General features: G+C 38.6%; 1 protein-coding gene across 6 annotated transcripts in view; it reads right to left on the reverse strand.

Moving 5' to 3' along the window:
- rbfox2 (RNA binding fox-1 homolog 2) overlaps positions 1–18,176 on the reverse strand; it is a 70,867-nt gene that overhangs the window by 10,716 nt on the left and 41,975 nt on the right. For 5 of the 6 annotated variants that reach the window (XM_053638969.1, XM_053638967.1, XM_053638965.1 and 2 more), the window contains 4 exons: positions 15,122–15,214; positions 5,642–5,729; positions 1,186–1,245; positions 73–223 (listed from right to left, as the gene is read on the reverse strand). In XM_053638969.1, the coding sequence (XP_053494944.1) occupies positions 73–223; positions 1,186–1,245; positions 5,642–5,729; positions 15,122–15,214 (392 nt within the window). The remainder of the gene's footprint in view (positions 1–72; positions 224–1,185; positions 1,246–5,641; positions 5,730–15,121; positions 15,215–18,176) is intronic. The other variant, XM_053638966.1, reaches the window with a different exon arrangement.

An 18,176-nucleotide genomic window follows, 5' to 3' on the forward strand; every position in this document is an offset into this window, starting at 1 on the left:
GCCCTTCAAAACGGGTTCAAATTAAAGCTAATAAACCTACAGGGAAAGTGTGCGCGCGCGCATATGTCTTACCCTGGGTATGCTGGAATGGCGGGTTGCGGTATGGCTGCGCGCACAGTGCCGTAAACGGGCCGGCCGCGACCCCGCAGGTGAGCGCCCCTGAAGGTGGCGGCTGTAGTGGCTGCTGCCGCCGCTGCAGCTGTGGGGTACGGAAACCCTGGAACTGAGACACAGGAAGTCGGTTTATTCATTAAAAAAAAACACAAAAAACCAAAAAAAAAGCGCAGTAATAATAATAATAATAAATTTTTAAAAAAAGGAAAGGGTTGTGTATGAATCAGAAGGAAAAAAAAAAGTCAGTCAGTCATTCTGAATGTGTAGTAGTGAGTCAAGCCTCCTATTTTCTGTTGGTGTTGAACTGATGAAGCTGTCAGATAAGATCAGATCTTCATGATTAAGAGACTGTTCAGCAAAAATTACATTTACACAGTGGTCCCCATAGCCATTTTTCTGGTGTCTGACATGTTGGTCGTTTTTTTTTTTTTTATTCTTTGCAATCGAGCTACAGGACTAATGAAGCGGCAAATTTGAGATGAGAGCTGCTTTTTGAGATTGTAAAGCTGCTTTGTGACAGACATCCGGATGTAGATTCACATCCCTAATGAACAAGCCATGAGTGATGGTGGCAAGGAAAATCTCCCTGAGAAGTCATGAAGAAACCTTGAGAGAACCTCTTCTAGATAAAAACAGCTAGTGGGATATAAACCTTTTCATCTACAGTCGCATACTATAAAGGTAAGCAGTACTAAATGTGAGTCTTGGAATGAGGCACAGAACAGTCTTTATGATTACAGCATCACTAGGTACACTAGGTACAAATCTAAAAGCATCCACTGAAGCAAACTTGAGTCTTTGATATAAACAGTTTTTGGGTTATAAAAACCTTTAGAGTGTCCATGTGGGAACAGAAGGTTGCTTCACTCCCTGTTAGCTTTATTAGCCTTACAGCTCTAAAGCAAGCGTGGATGTCAACAAATTTTGGATGATGGAATACATTGGTGTAAAAGGGGAACTGTAAATGTAGCTTTTTTTGCATTCTAAGCACCCATTATGGACATAGAAGTAACACACAACAATAGCTAGATAAATTACGTCTAACTATACAGCACATATCCAATGCCTTACCTGCGTAGAGTTCCGGCCCATACATCGCACTCACCATAGGGCTCAGCTTCCACCCAGCTACTAGTGACAAGGGAAAAGACAAAAAAAGGAGGAAATAAAAACTTGCTTTTAAATGGGGTTACATTCTTAGAAAATGCATTCACCCTTTTGTCATATTGGCAGATCTCGAGTGTTAATCACCAACAGTCCCATGGCCAGGAGTCCAATAGTGTGTAATTGGCTATGCTCTCTTGGTGGGAGGGATGGCATACTCTAACCCCCGCCTTGGTTAGCAACACTAACCAATCACCCTTCCTGGTTGGTAGCTGTCGTGGGTGGAAATTGGCAAAATGACAGGGAGAAAAAGGGGAATATTTCTTAAAAGTAAAAATACATTAAAAAAATAATTTTAAAAAAGCCGCCATATTGTCCCTAAACATGTTGCTCTAGAACTAATATCTCAGAACTACTCATTGTCTCAGCGAAACAGTTTAGGGATAACCACCTTCGTGAAAGCCTTCGTGACGTGCAGTGTTAATGCAATCCGAAACGTTTACTAGCAAACAAGCAAGCTAGTTTCCAACTCATCAAAAAAAGTTTACATCTTTCCCAATTAACTGAATAAAATACTAATAGGAAATATAGTCTATCAATTAAGGCAGGGTCTAAGGGTTTCTGGTGGTCTTTCAGTGGGTTCGTGAGAATGTGATGGAAATATCAACGACATGTTAAGTTAAATTTTAACAATATATGTTTCACAAGTAAAAATGACGTAAAAATCTTTAATACTGTAACGTTACTATAACCTCACGTGACTCGAGTCCCTGCATGTGAAAGTTAAACGTAAATTACGATAAGCTTGCCAAATCATTGTGTGTGTCCGCTTTAGAACTCCTTTAAAGTTAAAGGAAACCACAAGAGGAGGAACATCCAAGCTCAAGTTAGATAACAAAAGCTCCAAGGCAGAAAACCTCCTCTGAGTACAGCGAGGAATATTTGATATTTGGATTTATGTGTATGGACAGTGATGAGGCCAAACCCTTTCCCTAGTGTGCAATATGTTTGAAGCAGCTCTCTCAAGAATATATGAAGCTAGCTTTCTTAAAATGACATTTGGGAAAAAAACCAAAAAAACAAAACAAAAAATAAACAAAAACCTGCCTATAAATCCAATCAAGGCAAGTTTGTTGAGATTAAAACAGCACCAAGAGTTTTTTTTCTTTCAACGAGCAAAAAGTGCACTCAATGTTAACCTGCTTAACGACTCCAGGGAGTACTTATATAGGGAGCACATCATTTAAGTAGAGGGGGTTCAGCTGACAAAAAAAAAGTTGGGAACCTTTAATTAAGCGATGTTTGCCTAATCAGGCTCAATTTCTCAGACCAAAAAGAACTTCTATTTAAATTGTGACTGAATGAATGCATTGGAGGTCATCAGTCAATTGAAGAACCATGCTTTAGTAAAGCCCACTACATTAAGAAATGCCCAAACTCTGATCTGGAGTGTCGTTCCTCTCTGCATAAAGTACAGCTGTGTTAAAATTTTAATTTATTTTTTTTTAAATGAAAAATAGAAGTACATCATCAGTAACCTGATGAACCACTGTTATTAGTAGTAATGATATTTCTTCACTGCAAATAATTTACTTGTAGATGTAGTAGTGTAATATAAAAACAACTGCTTGTTCTGAGTAATTGACTCGTTCATCAAAAGGGGCGTGTTCAAAATAATAGCAGTGTGGAGTTTAATTACAGAATTCATTCATTCTGTGAAAAAAAAAAAAAACAAGTGTCATTAATTGTCCTTTATTAAGGAAGAAGGGAAGCAAAAATGTTTCCCATATCGTTATAAAATATATTTCCTCCTTAATTGCTAAGTAAAATGGGCCGTTGCAAACGTCGTTCGGAGGGACAACGTAATTTGATTCAAAAGCTGATTGGAAAGGGGGAAACGTACAAAGAAGTGCAGCAAGTTATAGGATGGTCGGCTAAAATGATCTCTTAAAATGCCAACAAAAAGCCGGAACACACGGGAGAAAACGAGCAACTGATGTTACACGGATTGAAGAAAAGTCAGAATGGCAAAGATTCGGCCAATCGTCACCTCCAGAAAGATCAACGATGATCTAAAATGACCTGGAAGTACTGTTACAGTCAGAAGACGCTGGATCGAAGCTAAGATTTCTGTGAGAAGCCCCCGTAAAGCACCACTGTTGAAAAAAACGGCACGTGCAGAATCGGTTCAAATTTGCCAAGGAACACGTCGATTGGCCCAAAGAGAAATGGCGTAACATTCTGTGGACTGATGAGAGTAAAATTGTTCTTTTCGAGTCTAGCGGTCATCGACAGTACGTCAGTTAACCCCGGGTACTGAATTCAAGACGGTGAAACATGGTGGCGCAAAAATCATGGTATGGGGATGTTTTCCATACTACGGTGTTGGGCCTATTTATCGAATACAAGGGATCATGGATCAGTTTGAATACATCAAAATACTCGAAGAGATTATGTTGCCCTATGCCGAAGAGGAAATGCCCTTGAAATGGGTGTTTCAACAAGACAACGACCCCAAACACACGAGTAAGTGAGCAACATCTTGGTTCCAGACAAAAAGGATCGAGGTAATGGAGTGGCGAGCTCAATCCCCCGAAAACCCCATTGAAAACTTGTGGGGTGACCTTAAAAATGCAGTTTCTGAAGCAAAACCCAAAAACTCGCAGGAACTGTGGAATGTAGCTCGTTCATCCTGGGCTGAAATACCTACCTCTCTCTAGGTGCCAGAAGACGGTTGCCTCGATACAACACAGACTCGCAGCAGTTATCAAAAACAGTGGTTACGCAACTAAATATTAGTTCAATAATTTAAAGTGAAGCTAAATCTTGAAAAATGTCTGCAGTTTATAAGTGTTTGAGTTTGAAGAGAAAAATGCCGACACTGCGCTATATATATATATTAATATTAACAGATTAACATTCCTTTTCTTTGCTTCCTGTAAAAGAACACCATAGACTTGCTCAAATTTATTACTGCCTTGATTTGGACTTCACTACATATGAAATACGAAAAATATGGAAATAAAGGCTATTTAAAAATATTTGCACTTTATTTACTTTTATTAACGCACTGCTATTGATTTGAACACAACTCTATTTGCATATTGTAGACTTCAAAATTTTTGGTATTCCTATGACCAATATAATGACACACTGTACAGTATGAGACTTTAAGTAATGCTACTATGAGGTGAGCAAAGGGTGCCAACATTGCTAAAATGAAAATCCTAGCATTAAAAAAAAAAAAAAACAAAACACAATTGAGAAAAAAAAATAAAAAAATTAGAATCGTACTACAAAAGCCCTGGCATACAGTCCCCTCGGAATGTATAGGAACAACAAAGGCCAATTCTGTTGTTTTTGCTATACACTGAAGAGCTTTGGGTTTGGGATCAAAAGATGGATATGAGACGATAGAGCAGAATTTCAGCTTTCATTCCTCATATTTACGGTCTGCATTTTGTGGTATAGCTTCTACATTTTATGCTCTCGAAATCTTCTTCAAACGATGGATTGTGATACCTTCCTTCCTGCCCTGTGGAGGCTGTTGGTGATGTCCATGACTGCTGTTTTTGGAATTTTTCTTCACAGCTCTCACAATGTCTGTTGTTTTCCTTGGCTGACCTGATCCATGTCTTAGTTGTTAGTACACCAGTGGTTTCTTTCTTTTTCAGGACATTCCAAATTGTTGTACTGGCTATGCCCAATGCTTGTGCAACGGCTCTCCACGATTCTCCCTCTCGCCTCAGCTTCAAAATGACTTGCTTTTCTCGCATACACTGCTCCCTGGTCTTCATGTTGGTTTATCCTTTTTAACAACAAATGTCTTCACAGCTGAAACCCAGATCTCAAACCAAGAGCAGACATTCAGAGCTGTTAATTGACTAAACACTCAATCTAACAGGGCACACCTGGGCAACAATAAACACCCGTCAGTCACATGCTCCACTATATTAGATCACTTGAAAGAAAAAAAAAATGGGTGGGTTCAAACAATAGGTCTGTTTAACACATCTAGACTTAAATATCAGGAAATGAAAGCTAAAATTCTGATCTATCGTCAAACTCAAATGTCTTCAGTGTGTAGCAAAAACAATATAACTGGCCTTGCCATTCCAATACTTTCGGAAGGGACTGTATGTCAGAGGATGGGATTTTTTTTCCAGACCAAGAACCGGTAAGAAAATAGCAAGGCAAATGTCCGGGTCCCACCCACTTGGTTTGTACTGGCTCACAAAAATGCTACCAGAAGCAAATGCGTGGTTTTTCACATCACGCCCCCTGTCCCCTTCAGTGGACTGTCTATTGGGAGAATTTTATGCGTATTTGGTCTTCTGCTGATCTGTATATTAGCATGTCTAACATTAAATAAACAGCATGTTCTTGCATGTTGTATTTGTTTTTGTGTGTGTGCGTACTTTACCATAAGGCAGAGCGCTGAGTCCCTCTCCGTTAGCATATGGACTGACCAGCTTCTTATTGGTCATCACTCGAGCTGTAGCGTTGTTCACCTGGCCGCCGACAGACAGACAGAGGTTCTGCTCAGTGTAACCACTCTGATCTGCCTCCAAAGCCATCATAACATTCAACAGACTGACTTTTTTTTTTTTTTTTTTTTTAAAAGTCAAATAATTTTTTTTTAATAGATATTCATAAATTTAACTCGTTTTAATAATTGAGTGTTCGTGTTATGGAACTGATGGGAATTTTGCACAAAGGTTTTAATATTTAGTTATTCTTTCAAACAGTGAACTAAGCTCTGCACATGATGCAACAAGAATCAACTGAAATGGTATTATCCTGTGACATTCGTTGGGCTGGGGATGATAAGTGGAGTTTTAGCAGAAATTGTGAGCTCAATGATATTCCCTTATATTGCTTAAAGATTTTCCCTTCATGCATGGCATCCCCACTGATCATCCAACACGGAATCAATAAACAAACAAGAACCCAGAAATAAATCGGCACCAAAGCAAAGGAACAAACAGTGCATTCCGTCTCTAAAAAATGGGGGAGAGAGAGAGAGCGAGAGAGAGAAAGAGAGAGAGACGGATATTCAAACATGATGAGATTCAGAAAATGCACACCACTCAGCGCAATCACATTCAGCCAATTACGGTTCGGTACACGACCGGGAATGAGCAAACGCCAGCCAATCAGCAAGCATCGGATGCAGCATATGGACCAATCAAAACACTTTGCAGCCCAGACCTCACCCCCTTTCATAATGCTTCAATACAGACAGAGAGAGAACGGGAGAGAGAGGAGGAGGGGAAAGGGATGCGGTAAAAGAAAAGAGACGCAGTGCACATTCAGAGAGAAGGAAGGGGGGGGGGTGTGTGAGAAAATAATGAGTGAGAAAGGTATAGAGAGAAAGAGCGATAGATTATATATAAATAAACTATAATGCCGAAGTGTGTCAAACGAAAGGAAGCTTGTGATTGATTCCTGAGAGCGAGCAACAAAGGGAAACAAAGGGCGCGGGGGAAGAAAAAAAAAAAAAAAAAAAAAGAGAGAGCGAGAGAGAGAGAGAAAGAGAGAAAGCTAAAGACAAAGAAAGAGAGAAAGAAAGAACGAGAGAGAAATGCATATGCCACATGACACAACAAATCAAATCATGAAGGCCAAACACTGGCAGGCATTGACACTGATCCGTCACACACCAAAGACCAATATGCAAACACCGTCATCACACACCACACACACGCACAAAAAAGATCAAAACACAAGCTCTGGGTTTAGCCAAAAAAAGACCAAAAAAAAAAAAACCCAAAACAAAAACAGAAAATCACCCCTCTGTGAATATAAGGGGAGCAATATCGCCTGAGAAACAATTTCACTGAGAGAGAGAGAGACAGAGAGAGAGAGGGTGTTTGTATATGTATGTGTGTGTGTGTGTGTGTGTGTGTGTGTGTGTGAGAGAGAGTATGGAAAGAGGGGGAGGGGAGTACACAACTCTCATCCTACACAATAATCAATATCTTCACCGGCTCCTCGGTTGGCAGAGTTGGGCAGATGGATGACGGGTAAAAACATCCCAAATGTGTCTTTGGGGAGGAATCGACTTGCTGATGTGTAGAGCTCATTAGAACATACAGGATGGACAGACGGACGGATGGAGAGACATGGGGGGAAGAAATGGACGGGGTGGGTGGGGGATGAAAGAATTTATTGGAAGAGTTTCATCAGCCGTGTCAATGCGGGGGAGGAGTGATTATGTGTTAATGGTGATGAGAGTGAGACAGAGAGAGATGGAGAGAGGGAGGGAGGAAGAGGGAGATGGGGAATGAGGAGGAGGAAAAGAGCACATCATTTCTGGCAGTAGCCTGTGGTCCTTGGCGGGTGGTCGAGACGTGAGACATGGCTGTAATTTAATAAAGATTCCTCTTTTTGTTCGAGATCTTCCACTCTGTTGAATAAAACATATCAGCAGGACTCGACTCGGAGAGGCGGCTAACGTGCGAATGTGGAAGAGACGATGGCACGACGCCCACCGAGTTCATCGCAAATAGCTGCTGCAGCGGTTAGTAAAACCGAGCTGCGCTTTTGAACAGCGACCCACGTTTAAGCTGGACGGCTGAACGGTTACATAACTGGATTTATGACACTTTAAAGGGGTTCAGTGTACACCTTCTGCACTCAGAAAAAACACAACCTTTGTATAAATAAAACGCAAAATTCAGCCATTAGGTTATAAACAGTGTTTCATACTACTACCAATAAGACGGATGTCTATTGTGTGTGTTACAGCATGCCAGTACAATAGTATACCATGCTAAGATTTTATATATATTTTTATATATATATATATATATATATATATATATATATATATATATATATATATATATGTGTGTGTGTGTGTGTGTGTGTACATCACTTAAGTTATACCACAGCGTTGTCAAATTCTCAAATGTGATTGTTCAAAAGTTGATTATTAAGTTTCTATAACAGTGGCTCTGACAGTTGTTCCGGCTGCAAGGTTTAATATACTATAGAAACTAAAACATTATATTAACAACTAACACAGGGAATTGTATGGTCGGCATGCCACATAATCCATTGTCTAATAATAAACAGACTAAAACGTGTTTGTGATGATCAAAATAAACGTATAATCGTTGATAAGGTGATGGTTTCTTTAAGGAAACGTCTATAACGCTTACGGAAGGAGTCTCCAGTGTCAGCACTACAGTCAGCAAGTTTTTCACCATGGGAAAGCCTTCATGTTCGGTTTCTTGTCACAATGACAGGCTGTTTTTTTTTTTTGTTTGTTTTTTTTTTTTGGCTTACTGTCATCAAGAGACTGTGATGGAATGACTGTTTAATGTAGCTAGTATAGCAAACGTGAAGACCGGAGCTAACTTGTGGACATTACATATCGTTAACTGTATCTATAAACGGATAAAAAAAATACAACGTGTAGTTCTGTAATAAATAATTGATTGTTACCAGAGGCAATCGCTGTGGTATAAGAGGAATAAAGCACGTATTGGAAAATATGCAGAGGAGGTAACGGCATCACACCACCCAGTGACATTATTTTCCTATAACTGTTGTGTTTTATTCTATACTTAAAGCTTTATACATTTGAAGGAATATGTAGCCATAATACAAAACGTGACAGAAAAATAATCTATTAATTTTCATGCAGTAAAAACCTTTACTATTTGCATGGGCAAAGCTGTGGTCAGTGTAAACGTGTATCGTAAGCAGTTAGCGTTATTGCACCCCCACCCACCGAAACTTCCCCAATCCCAAATCAGCCGTTTTAGAGAGTAGGATGGAGCTGATTTTGCTGACTGAGTGTCAAATTATTACTTTGTGATGGATCTTTACGTGATGAAGCGCACCATGTGGGTGTAAAAACCCTAACTACAGCGAAAGACCACAGAGAAGGTCATGTGGGTTTTAGCAGGCGGTGAGAGGATATGGGGGTGTGTGTAAGGGGAGGAGGTTGAGTTTGGTGTTTGTGGGGTGGTTCAGGAATGAAGCCGTACATACACACACTTACCATGTGCCAGGAAACGGCATGACGACACGCGAGCGGTTACCGTGGAGACTGACAACGATAACAATAACAACAACACAGAAGTCGTCAGGGAAACAGAAAGAAAAAAATTTTAGGATAAAAAAAAAAGAAAAAAAATTAAAAATTTAATATGAACAGAGTAGGCTAATGGCCAAAGGGGGAAAAAATGCCTAATATACTAAATAATGAGAAAGCAATCAGGTCTGAGAGAGAGAGAGAGAGAGAGAGAGAGAGAGAGAGAGAGAGAAAATGAATGAATTATGGGAGAGGAAGGAAAACTCAGGGAAGCAAAAGAAGCATAAAAATTAAGGATTAAAATAATGGCAGGTGAGTAAACGTTTTAGAATGATTGCATTTCAGTTCGCCGTCTGAGGTTTTAAAAGCGGGGAGGCTAAGAAACAAACAGGCAGTGCGTTAGTCTCGTTTACAGGATGACGTGACTAAAGCATTCGAAGAGCTTGCTTCACCAAATAATTTAGCGCTTTCACAAAAATTCATGTTCTAAATGCAAGAACTCGGCAGCCTTGAGTCAGCCTTGAGTCAGAAAGGGAGGTGGAAGGAAGACTCTACTGATGACTCGATGGGTGAGTCTAGAGATGAAAACAGAAAGACGAATGCAGCTTACGGATATTCATGAGCAGCGGGTGAGAGCAAAATGACATCATTCAAGGGAGGAGTGCAGACGGTGACATCTGAGGCTTAAATGGGGGTATAAGTGCTATAGACAGGAAGACAGGCAGGAGCAGAGTATGAGAGTCAGAGGGAGAGAAATTGATAGAAAGAGACAGACAGATGCAGAGACAAAGAAAGAGACTGTGTTGTGCCTTTTCCACTCACAGGGTGCAGGAACCTTTGTGAGAACTAATACGATAACCATGGATTTGTCTCAGCATTCTCTGGGGGGGGGGGGGGAAATCAAATATAGAAAATATCAAATATCAGTCATTTTGTTCACTATTAGCTAGCTAGTTAGCTAGAAAACAGAAAAACTAGCTAGCAAACATTTACCATAGCGTTCCCTCCAAAATCGTTTACAAAAAGGAACACATTGGTAAATGTTATCCAGCTAGTTAGCTATTATTGTGTGTTTTCTAGCTTTTGTTTACTAATGCTAGCATTTTCTTGCACCATATTCCCTCCAAATTCATTTACCACAGCAAATGCTGTGGGAAATGTTAGCTAGCTAGTGTTTGCAGTCATTTACATTAAAACAAAAAACTAGCTAACTAGCCAGCTAACATTTGGAGTTAATGCTGTGCTAGATTTTAGTGGGTTAGCTTGTTTTTGTTTTAATGTAAATGGCAAGCAGCTAAGAAAACAGCAAAAACTTGTGAACTACCTAGATAATATTTACTACAGCGTTCTTTTCAAAAACATTTACCACATCACTTGCTGTGTTTTCTTAATTGCTTGTAATTTACATTAAATCAATGACAGGCAAAGGACCTTGAATGTACAGCCTGTATTTTCTATTGACTCATGCTATCAAGGCTATCATGCTATCGCATGCTGTGTGTGTTTAGCGTCTGTTCTTATTTAAATGAAAGTGTCTTTGGTCTGCCCTCTGAGGTGAGAGTAACTGCTCAAAGGAGGACCTGTTAGCGTTAGCATGAGCAACGTAGCTCCTGTTTACTTCACCATTTAATGTAAAATGGTTGTTTCCTAATTCACAATGGAAAAAGTACAGCACAGCACCCAATCTGTGGAAGGGAGATTATGACTGAAAGAAAAGGAAAAAAGAACGGAAAAGGGAAAGAAAGAGAAAAGGCAGATATGAGAAGGTTTTAGCTGTCTCTAATCCTCTCTCTTGAACCCTCCCCCAAACATTTACACAAATAAACAAACAAACAAACAAAAAAAAAACGATGGGAAATACTGCCACAAAATGCAATGTTCAATCAAAAAGGGGACATGCCATTGTTCATAAATTAACCCAAAGTTTAAAGCCTTCCACAGAAGTGATGATTTGTTCAAGAAAACATCTAACAAAATGAAACTTCGGCTCTACTGCTTTCTACTAGAGCAATCAGCAGGAAGAGAGACAGAGAGAAAAGAAAGAAAAAAAAAGTCATGCAAAAACAAAACCAAGCTCCGACGCGAGCATGGCCTCTCCCCATGAGCCGCGTGGGTAGGGTATGATGGATGGCTAAAGGAGAGAGGATGGAGAGAAGAGGGGGTTTGGGGGGGGGGGGGAGGAGGAGTGTCTGAGACCCATGCCAGCTACAGCCATCACAAGCAGCCATGGACACTAGGGGGAGCTAGAGAGAGTCATCCAGGCATCATGCACTTAAAAAACAACGTCTACACCACTTCTAAAAGACAAACGACAGATTCAGCCGCCATCATTAAAAGTACCTCCCCCTTTCCCAGTGCCCCAAACACAAGACTACACACAGCCTCGGAAAAAATACACCATGCAGAACATTCTGGTGATCTCAAAAGAAAAAAGGCCGATACACTCCTAAGCGTTGACGTCTCGTGTGAACAACCTAAAATCATGAGAGTCTATGAAGAGGAGAGGAAAAGAATCCGTTTCCACACACACACACACACACAGTCTACATGCGTTAAAAGGTCACTAAGACGGAGAAAGTATTACACACTTCAAGCAAGAGACAACCCTCTAGAAAATTCCACAAAAGAAGAGTCAAAACAAGCAAAATGAAGAACCAACCAGCGTTATGGCACTGCCTGCGACAGTGAACAGGAATCATCATGTACATTCATGAGCTTTAAGAATCAGTGGCATATACCGCTAGTTTAAAAAAAAAAAAAAGATAATTAAACAAAACAAAACAGAACAGACACTCACACAGCAGGTATTTAAGAAAACAAAAAAACAAACAATACAGCAACATGGTGCTGTGACGAGCAAAGAGCAGGGTCAAAAATCGAGGAATATGATTGGTTAAAAACAAACATTCTTCAGCATGCTCAAAAGAAAGCAAATCGTGCAAGTAGCCATGTGCTGATAATTTTCGCTTTGTTTTTTTTCATTCTAACATGATTATTGGATAACTACATTTAAACTAGCTCAGCCTAAGGTGGGCAGTTAAAAAAAAAAAAAAAAAAAAACCACACAAACAATTTCTCTTCTTATCCTATATGCAGTCGATTGTCCATGACATGTTTGATGTCTAAAGGAGCTACAAGACTAATGTAGCGAACACTTACTGGAAGCTACCAGTTTGGTATTAGATACAGCCAACAATAGTTTTATGCCTACTCTCTCAGGTGGTAGCTAGCATGATAACTCTGTTGATACAAACTACTTGATTGGGGAGCGTATCTATGTTCCCAGGGTCCTATGTTCCTCAGATTTATATAGCACATCATGAACACGTGGTGATTTAAAGCTAGGGTTATTCTTCAGCGCAAGTGAGAGCTGGAACATGTCCATACTTAACATTTTGTTCCTTTTATGACCGTTTACTGTGTTTCATAAGCTATGGCATTTCTTCAGTTCAGTGTATACATTTCAGTATTGTTCATGCATGGAGATGAACTGTATGAATGTATGAATGTAGACTAACAGCTACTTTTAGTGTGCGCAATCTAGTTCATTTTCCAAGTTCGTAACTTTCATAAATTCCAAGTGTGGATATAAGATGCATTTTAAACTAGTCTATGTTGATATTCATTTAAATGTGTCTTTGGCGTTTAAAGTTAAAATATAATAAAGTTAACAGGGCCCTGGGAAAATTAGTCCTGACTACATAAAACCTTTTGAAAAGTTGACTTAATGTGTGCTAAAAGAATACTGACCTGGGGAACACAGGACCCTGGGAACATAGGAATGACCCCCTTGATTGCTAATCGCTAGCTGTCACAACACAAACTGCCTTAATAAATGCAACAGAGATTTCAAAAGTTCAGATTTTTCTCTTGAAATGTAATGAGTAAAAGTCAAAAGGTAATCGATGAAAGACAAACTCCGGTAAAAACAAACTCAAGTACTATAACAAAGTTGCTAACGATAAGCTTGGTAGCTACATTAGCCTTACTAGCTCAAGCATAAAACTAATTAAGCGAACTTTAGATATCAAACATGTCTTGGCTGAAAAAAGTAACTGTACCTTCTTATTTCCCAAATCTGTCAATCTGACTCGATTATGTACTTTCTAACATAGCACTATTACCTACAAAAAAAACCAATTTTTTTTAAACATTAGCAGCGATTTTGAAGCTAGATATTCACTTTGATTTGGATGATAAAATAGTTAAAATTTTATTTGTTTACATTAAATGGGAAATACACATACATACATCATATATATTGTTTTAATCAAAATTAAAACAAACAAAAAAAGGCTGAAATATTTCACTTTATGTGTAATGAATCTAGACTATATTAAAAGGTCTACTTTTTGAATTAAATTATGGTAAAAAAAAATTAACTTCAACGATATTCAAATTTTTTGAGATGCACCTGTATATATATACACACGTGTGTGTGTGTACAATTATAACCATTACCATTATTGGTCTGTAATGCTATCCACTAGACATAACATGCAGAAGGCAACAATTTACCAGTAGAGACCCACAGGGGCATTACAGTTGCCATTAAAACCAATACAATTATAGCTATTAAAACCATTACAAATTCTATAAGGATTTCTGTTCTTTTTAGCATAGTATACAAACTGTACTACTATCTAGCTAGTTTCAGCTGCCCAGAAGTTAGACTAAAAACTGGCAGCTAACTTAATGTAATATTATATGTCCATCTAATTGGGGTGGCTGTGGGTCAGGTGGTAGAGCGGGTTGTTCACTAATCGTAGGGTTGGCGGTTCGATTCCCGGCCCACGTCACTCCACATGCCGAAGTGTCCTTGGGCAAGACACTGAACCCCAAGTTGCTCCCGATGGCAAGTTAGCGCCTTGCGTGGCAGCTCTTCTACCATTAGTGTGTGTGTGAATGGGCGAATGAGACACAGTAAAAAGTGCTTTGGATAAAAGCGCTATACAAGTGCGCCATTTACCATTTAATTAGCTAGTCATTAATAGAGGCTAGCCAGTACTTAGCTGTAAGTTTACTACTTGTTTATTAGCCTTGTACCTCAAGTGCAAAAGTAAAGATGTTACCTTTAGATACCAAACGAGTCTTGGCTGATCATTTCTAGCTCATCTGTTCCTTTAACCATAAATAAAACGCAGGCAGCGTCTCATTCAGCTACAGTTCTGTTTTAACAAAATTATGGGGTTTGGTGAGGGACGTATGCGACGCAGCCTTCAAATTTGTCCAAAATAAGGGATGGCTATACTTAAGCTGTCTTTATCTTCGAAGCACTTTCAGTGTGTAGAATACTCTCACTCCATTTGGGAATGTGAAGCTCCCATGGTGACTGATTATCAGCACATGTCTGCGTGCATGCTTCATAACCGAGATCGTTCCAGCCCAGCAGCAGCGGAGACCAAACCGAGCAGGCAGGACCCAACCCCAACACGTTCATAAACACATGTCCAACTTATTCCGCCATGCAGCTGCTTTCTGAAGACAACATGCCAAAGACGCTCCGGACATGCTTCACCCGTCCATCCAGACCAAAGCACATGTACACCCACACCCATACACACACCCACATACACACACGCATGCACACAGCTGGACTAGAGAAGCACAATCGGTCATTGGTGCCAAAGACGTGAGGATCATAGAGACATGTATGTACGTACGTACGTATGTATGTGTGTGTGTGTGTGTGTATATATATATATGTATATGTGTGTATATATATATATATATATATATATATATACACACATATACACACACACACACACACACACACACACACATATATATAAATATATATACATATATATACACATACATCTATACACACATATATATATATATAAAGCTCACCTCTATCTTCCTGCCCTCCACTATCGTCCCATGCAGTCTCTCGCGGGCTTTCTCAGCGTCCGCGCTGTTCTCGAACGTCACAAAGCCGAAGCCCTGAGGGATGACAGTGACAGCATCAATAAGACAGAGCCATCAGTGTGGGACGCCGTCTTCCAGAACACTGTGCCCGAAATCCGTCAACAGGAGACGACAGATGAAAAACAACTTGCACCGCGTCAGAGAGACGGACTGATACTGAAGCCAGAACGGGGAGAAACCTGTAATTTATCATCCATTATAAACGTACACACGTTAGGCTCTATGTATTAACAAGGAAATGGCATTCACATATATATATATATAACTAAAGAATTTCAAATCGGTCAAGTAACTCGGAATGTAAAAATATGCAAACGCACACATTCGATCGTCAGGAATGATAACAGACCTGTTGAATTCTCAATTGTGATTGGTCAGAAGGTGTAGCTTGATGTTCACAGGTTTTTATTAAAGCATTTGTTCGAATACATTACTGTTTCTATGTGAACAACTTGTATCGTGGAGGCTGTACCTAAATGGATTAAAGAGACGTGTAATAGTTGACATGATGAAGTTTTCCCAGAGGAGGTGTTGTTTCTCTGTAGCAGAACAACCTGGGGTTTTTTGGGTCATATTTACTTCAAGAGATATATTATATATATATATATATATATATAAATAAAAAAGAAAAGGTGAAGCCTTTGACGGAACAGTGTTTATAGCGTCTATAACGTAACTGATAAAAGGAACTGGTTTCGCAGACATTCCACAGCATTCAGTGCCATAAATGGATAAAATGTACAACATATTGTTCTCTGATAAATAAAAAAATATTAATTGCTTGCAAATTGCTGTGGTAAAAGAGCTATTAAAAACGTTTTTGACCTTTTTTTTTTTTTAAACGCGCTTTTACTTTTTTTTTTAATGTATGCATTACAAATACATAAACGTTAATAACTTATGTAACAACATAAAAATTGTATACATTTTATTTATTAGTTTTCAATTATTTATCATTTTTAAAAAATTAGCGTTGCTTTTGTATACGTAACATTTTTGTCTTCTGGACATAACGTCACAAGCTACAGAGGTCACATGGCCGTGTTGTAGCTTAAAAAAAAGTTTATTGCACTTATTTGTACTTACAGCTTATATTTCATGCTTTTGCCTCATAAGCGATTCTCCGAAATGTTTGAGACACTCAAATATCAAATATATAAACTCGCTGATGACATTCAATAACAATTATTCAACCTAAAGTGTTTCAAATCCCAGGGAAAGTCTCAAACCGTCTATAAAATTACTGTATTGCAGTTCAAATCATTGTTGGCTCCTTGAAATATTAAGATCAGTTAGACTTGACTATTAAGAGCGATTTGGGGATTTCATGTGCACTCTTATTGCCAGCACAGAAGCCTATTAATACTCATATTCCCGTACAGCAGAGCACTTAAACAGCCATTAGAACAAACCAATCTTTTAAATTAAAAAAAAAAAAAAACCTCTCTCTCTCTCTCTCTCTTTCTCCGGCAGTTTGTCCATTAGAAGGATGCGACGCACTTTGTTTCAGAATCCCTCACGCACCCACGCAGAGTAAAGTCCGATACGTAGGCTTGCGCTCCACTCTCGGTAATTTGGCTCCATCGGTAGCGGTTTTGTTCAACAAAACGTGGACGACTGCCCCATTTAGCTAGAGGAATTCTTCCGCAAGAGACGGTCGATACATCTCATTCCGCTTCCTCACGCACAGTTGAACTAATCTAATGAAGCGATTTCTCCTGCCTGTGTGCAGTAAAACAACGCTGGAGCAGAAGTTATTGTAATTGGATATATATTACATTACCGATGACTAGCACCGATAATAGATTATGGTGTGTAAAAGATAACGCCCAATACAATAAATAGCTCTAATATCAGATACAAAGCAGAGTGTCTATTTGTGCTGATACTGAAAGACTTCTTTGGGTGTTATTTTGCTTAACCTTTTTTTTGTTTGTTTGTTTTTTAAAAAATGTTTTTCTTTGTTATAACTGAACGATATGGAAATATCAAGCACAAAATCATTTCTCAGCTCCACGTATGTCAATACACTACAGTAGTTCCATTGTCTCTCACCTCTTGTTACTTTTACTTAAGATCTCCATGCACGGCAGCCGATAAACCGTAACGTATATAATTGAATAAATCCCAGCGTGAGTCAGATTATTAGCTTGACTGCAACTAGGGGCGGGCAATATGGCAAAAATATTGTATAACGATTCTCAAAGACAATTCTACGATACATGATATGTAACACAATATTGCTCACAAACTGCCACAAATACAGTAGCGTTAAAAAAAAAAAAAAAAGAGGATTTATTTAATGTCTACAATAGATTTATATTAAATAAAAAATTTTATTCTTTTATATAAAAAAATAATTCTATTTTAAAAGATTTGATATTCTAAAAATATTTATTAAAAAAAGACTTTACACTGAAATATCAGCAGCTTCTAGTCAGTTTGTAATTAAGAAAAAAAACTACAAATTTTATATATATATGCAAACCCAGCAGTCTTCATTGTGTTTTTTTTGCCTGAAAAGTGTCTCTTAAGTAATATGCTGCTTTCTATACTGACACACAAACATTTTTCTAGAACAGTTAATTTGGAAATCTAAAATGGCATAAAATAAAAAATCAATAACAAAGTTCATACAAAAAAAAAAAAAGGTTCCTAAGACTTTTGCGCATATATCAGGATATATCCACAAAAAAAGTGCTGTGACGTAATTTATCACGACATCAATATTATAATTGCCAGATCACCCAGCCCTAAGCAGCATATTTTAATATGCCAAGGATGACACTAAAGCAGCCGGGCCTAAAATTTTTTTTGCTTGTTACCATGGTTACAGGCGAATTTACCTAATAAAAATGATAAAAAATTTTTGACCACTTGACATTAGAAGTGTCCTGATATGGAGACCTGGGAATTATGATATTCTAGATAAAAAAATTAAACCATATATATATATATATATATATATATATATATA

Source organism: Ictalurus furcatus, chromosome 12 (genome assembly GCF_023375685.1).
Source record: "Ictalurus furcatus strain D&B chromosome 12, Billie_1.0, whole genome shotgun sequence".
Classification (NCBI taxonomy): Eukaryota; Metazoa; Chordata; class Actinopteri; order Siluriformes; family Ictaluridae; genus Ictalurus; species Ictalurus furcatus.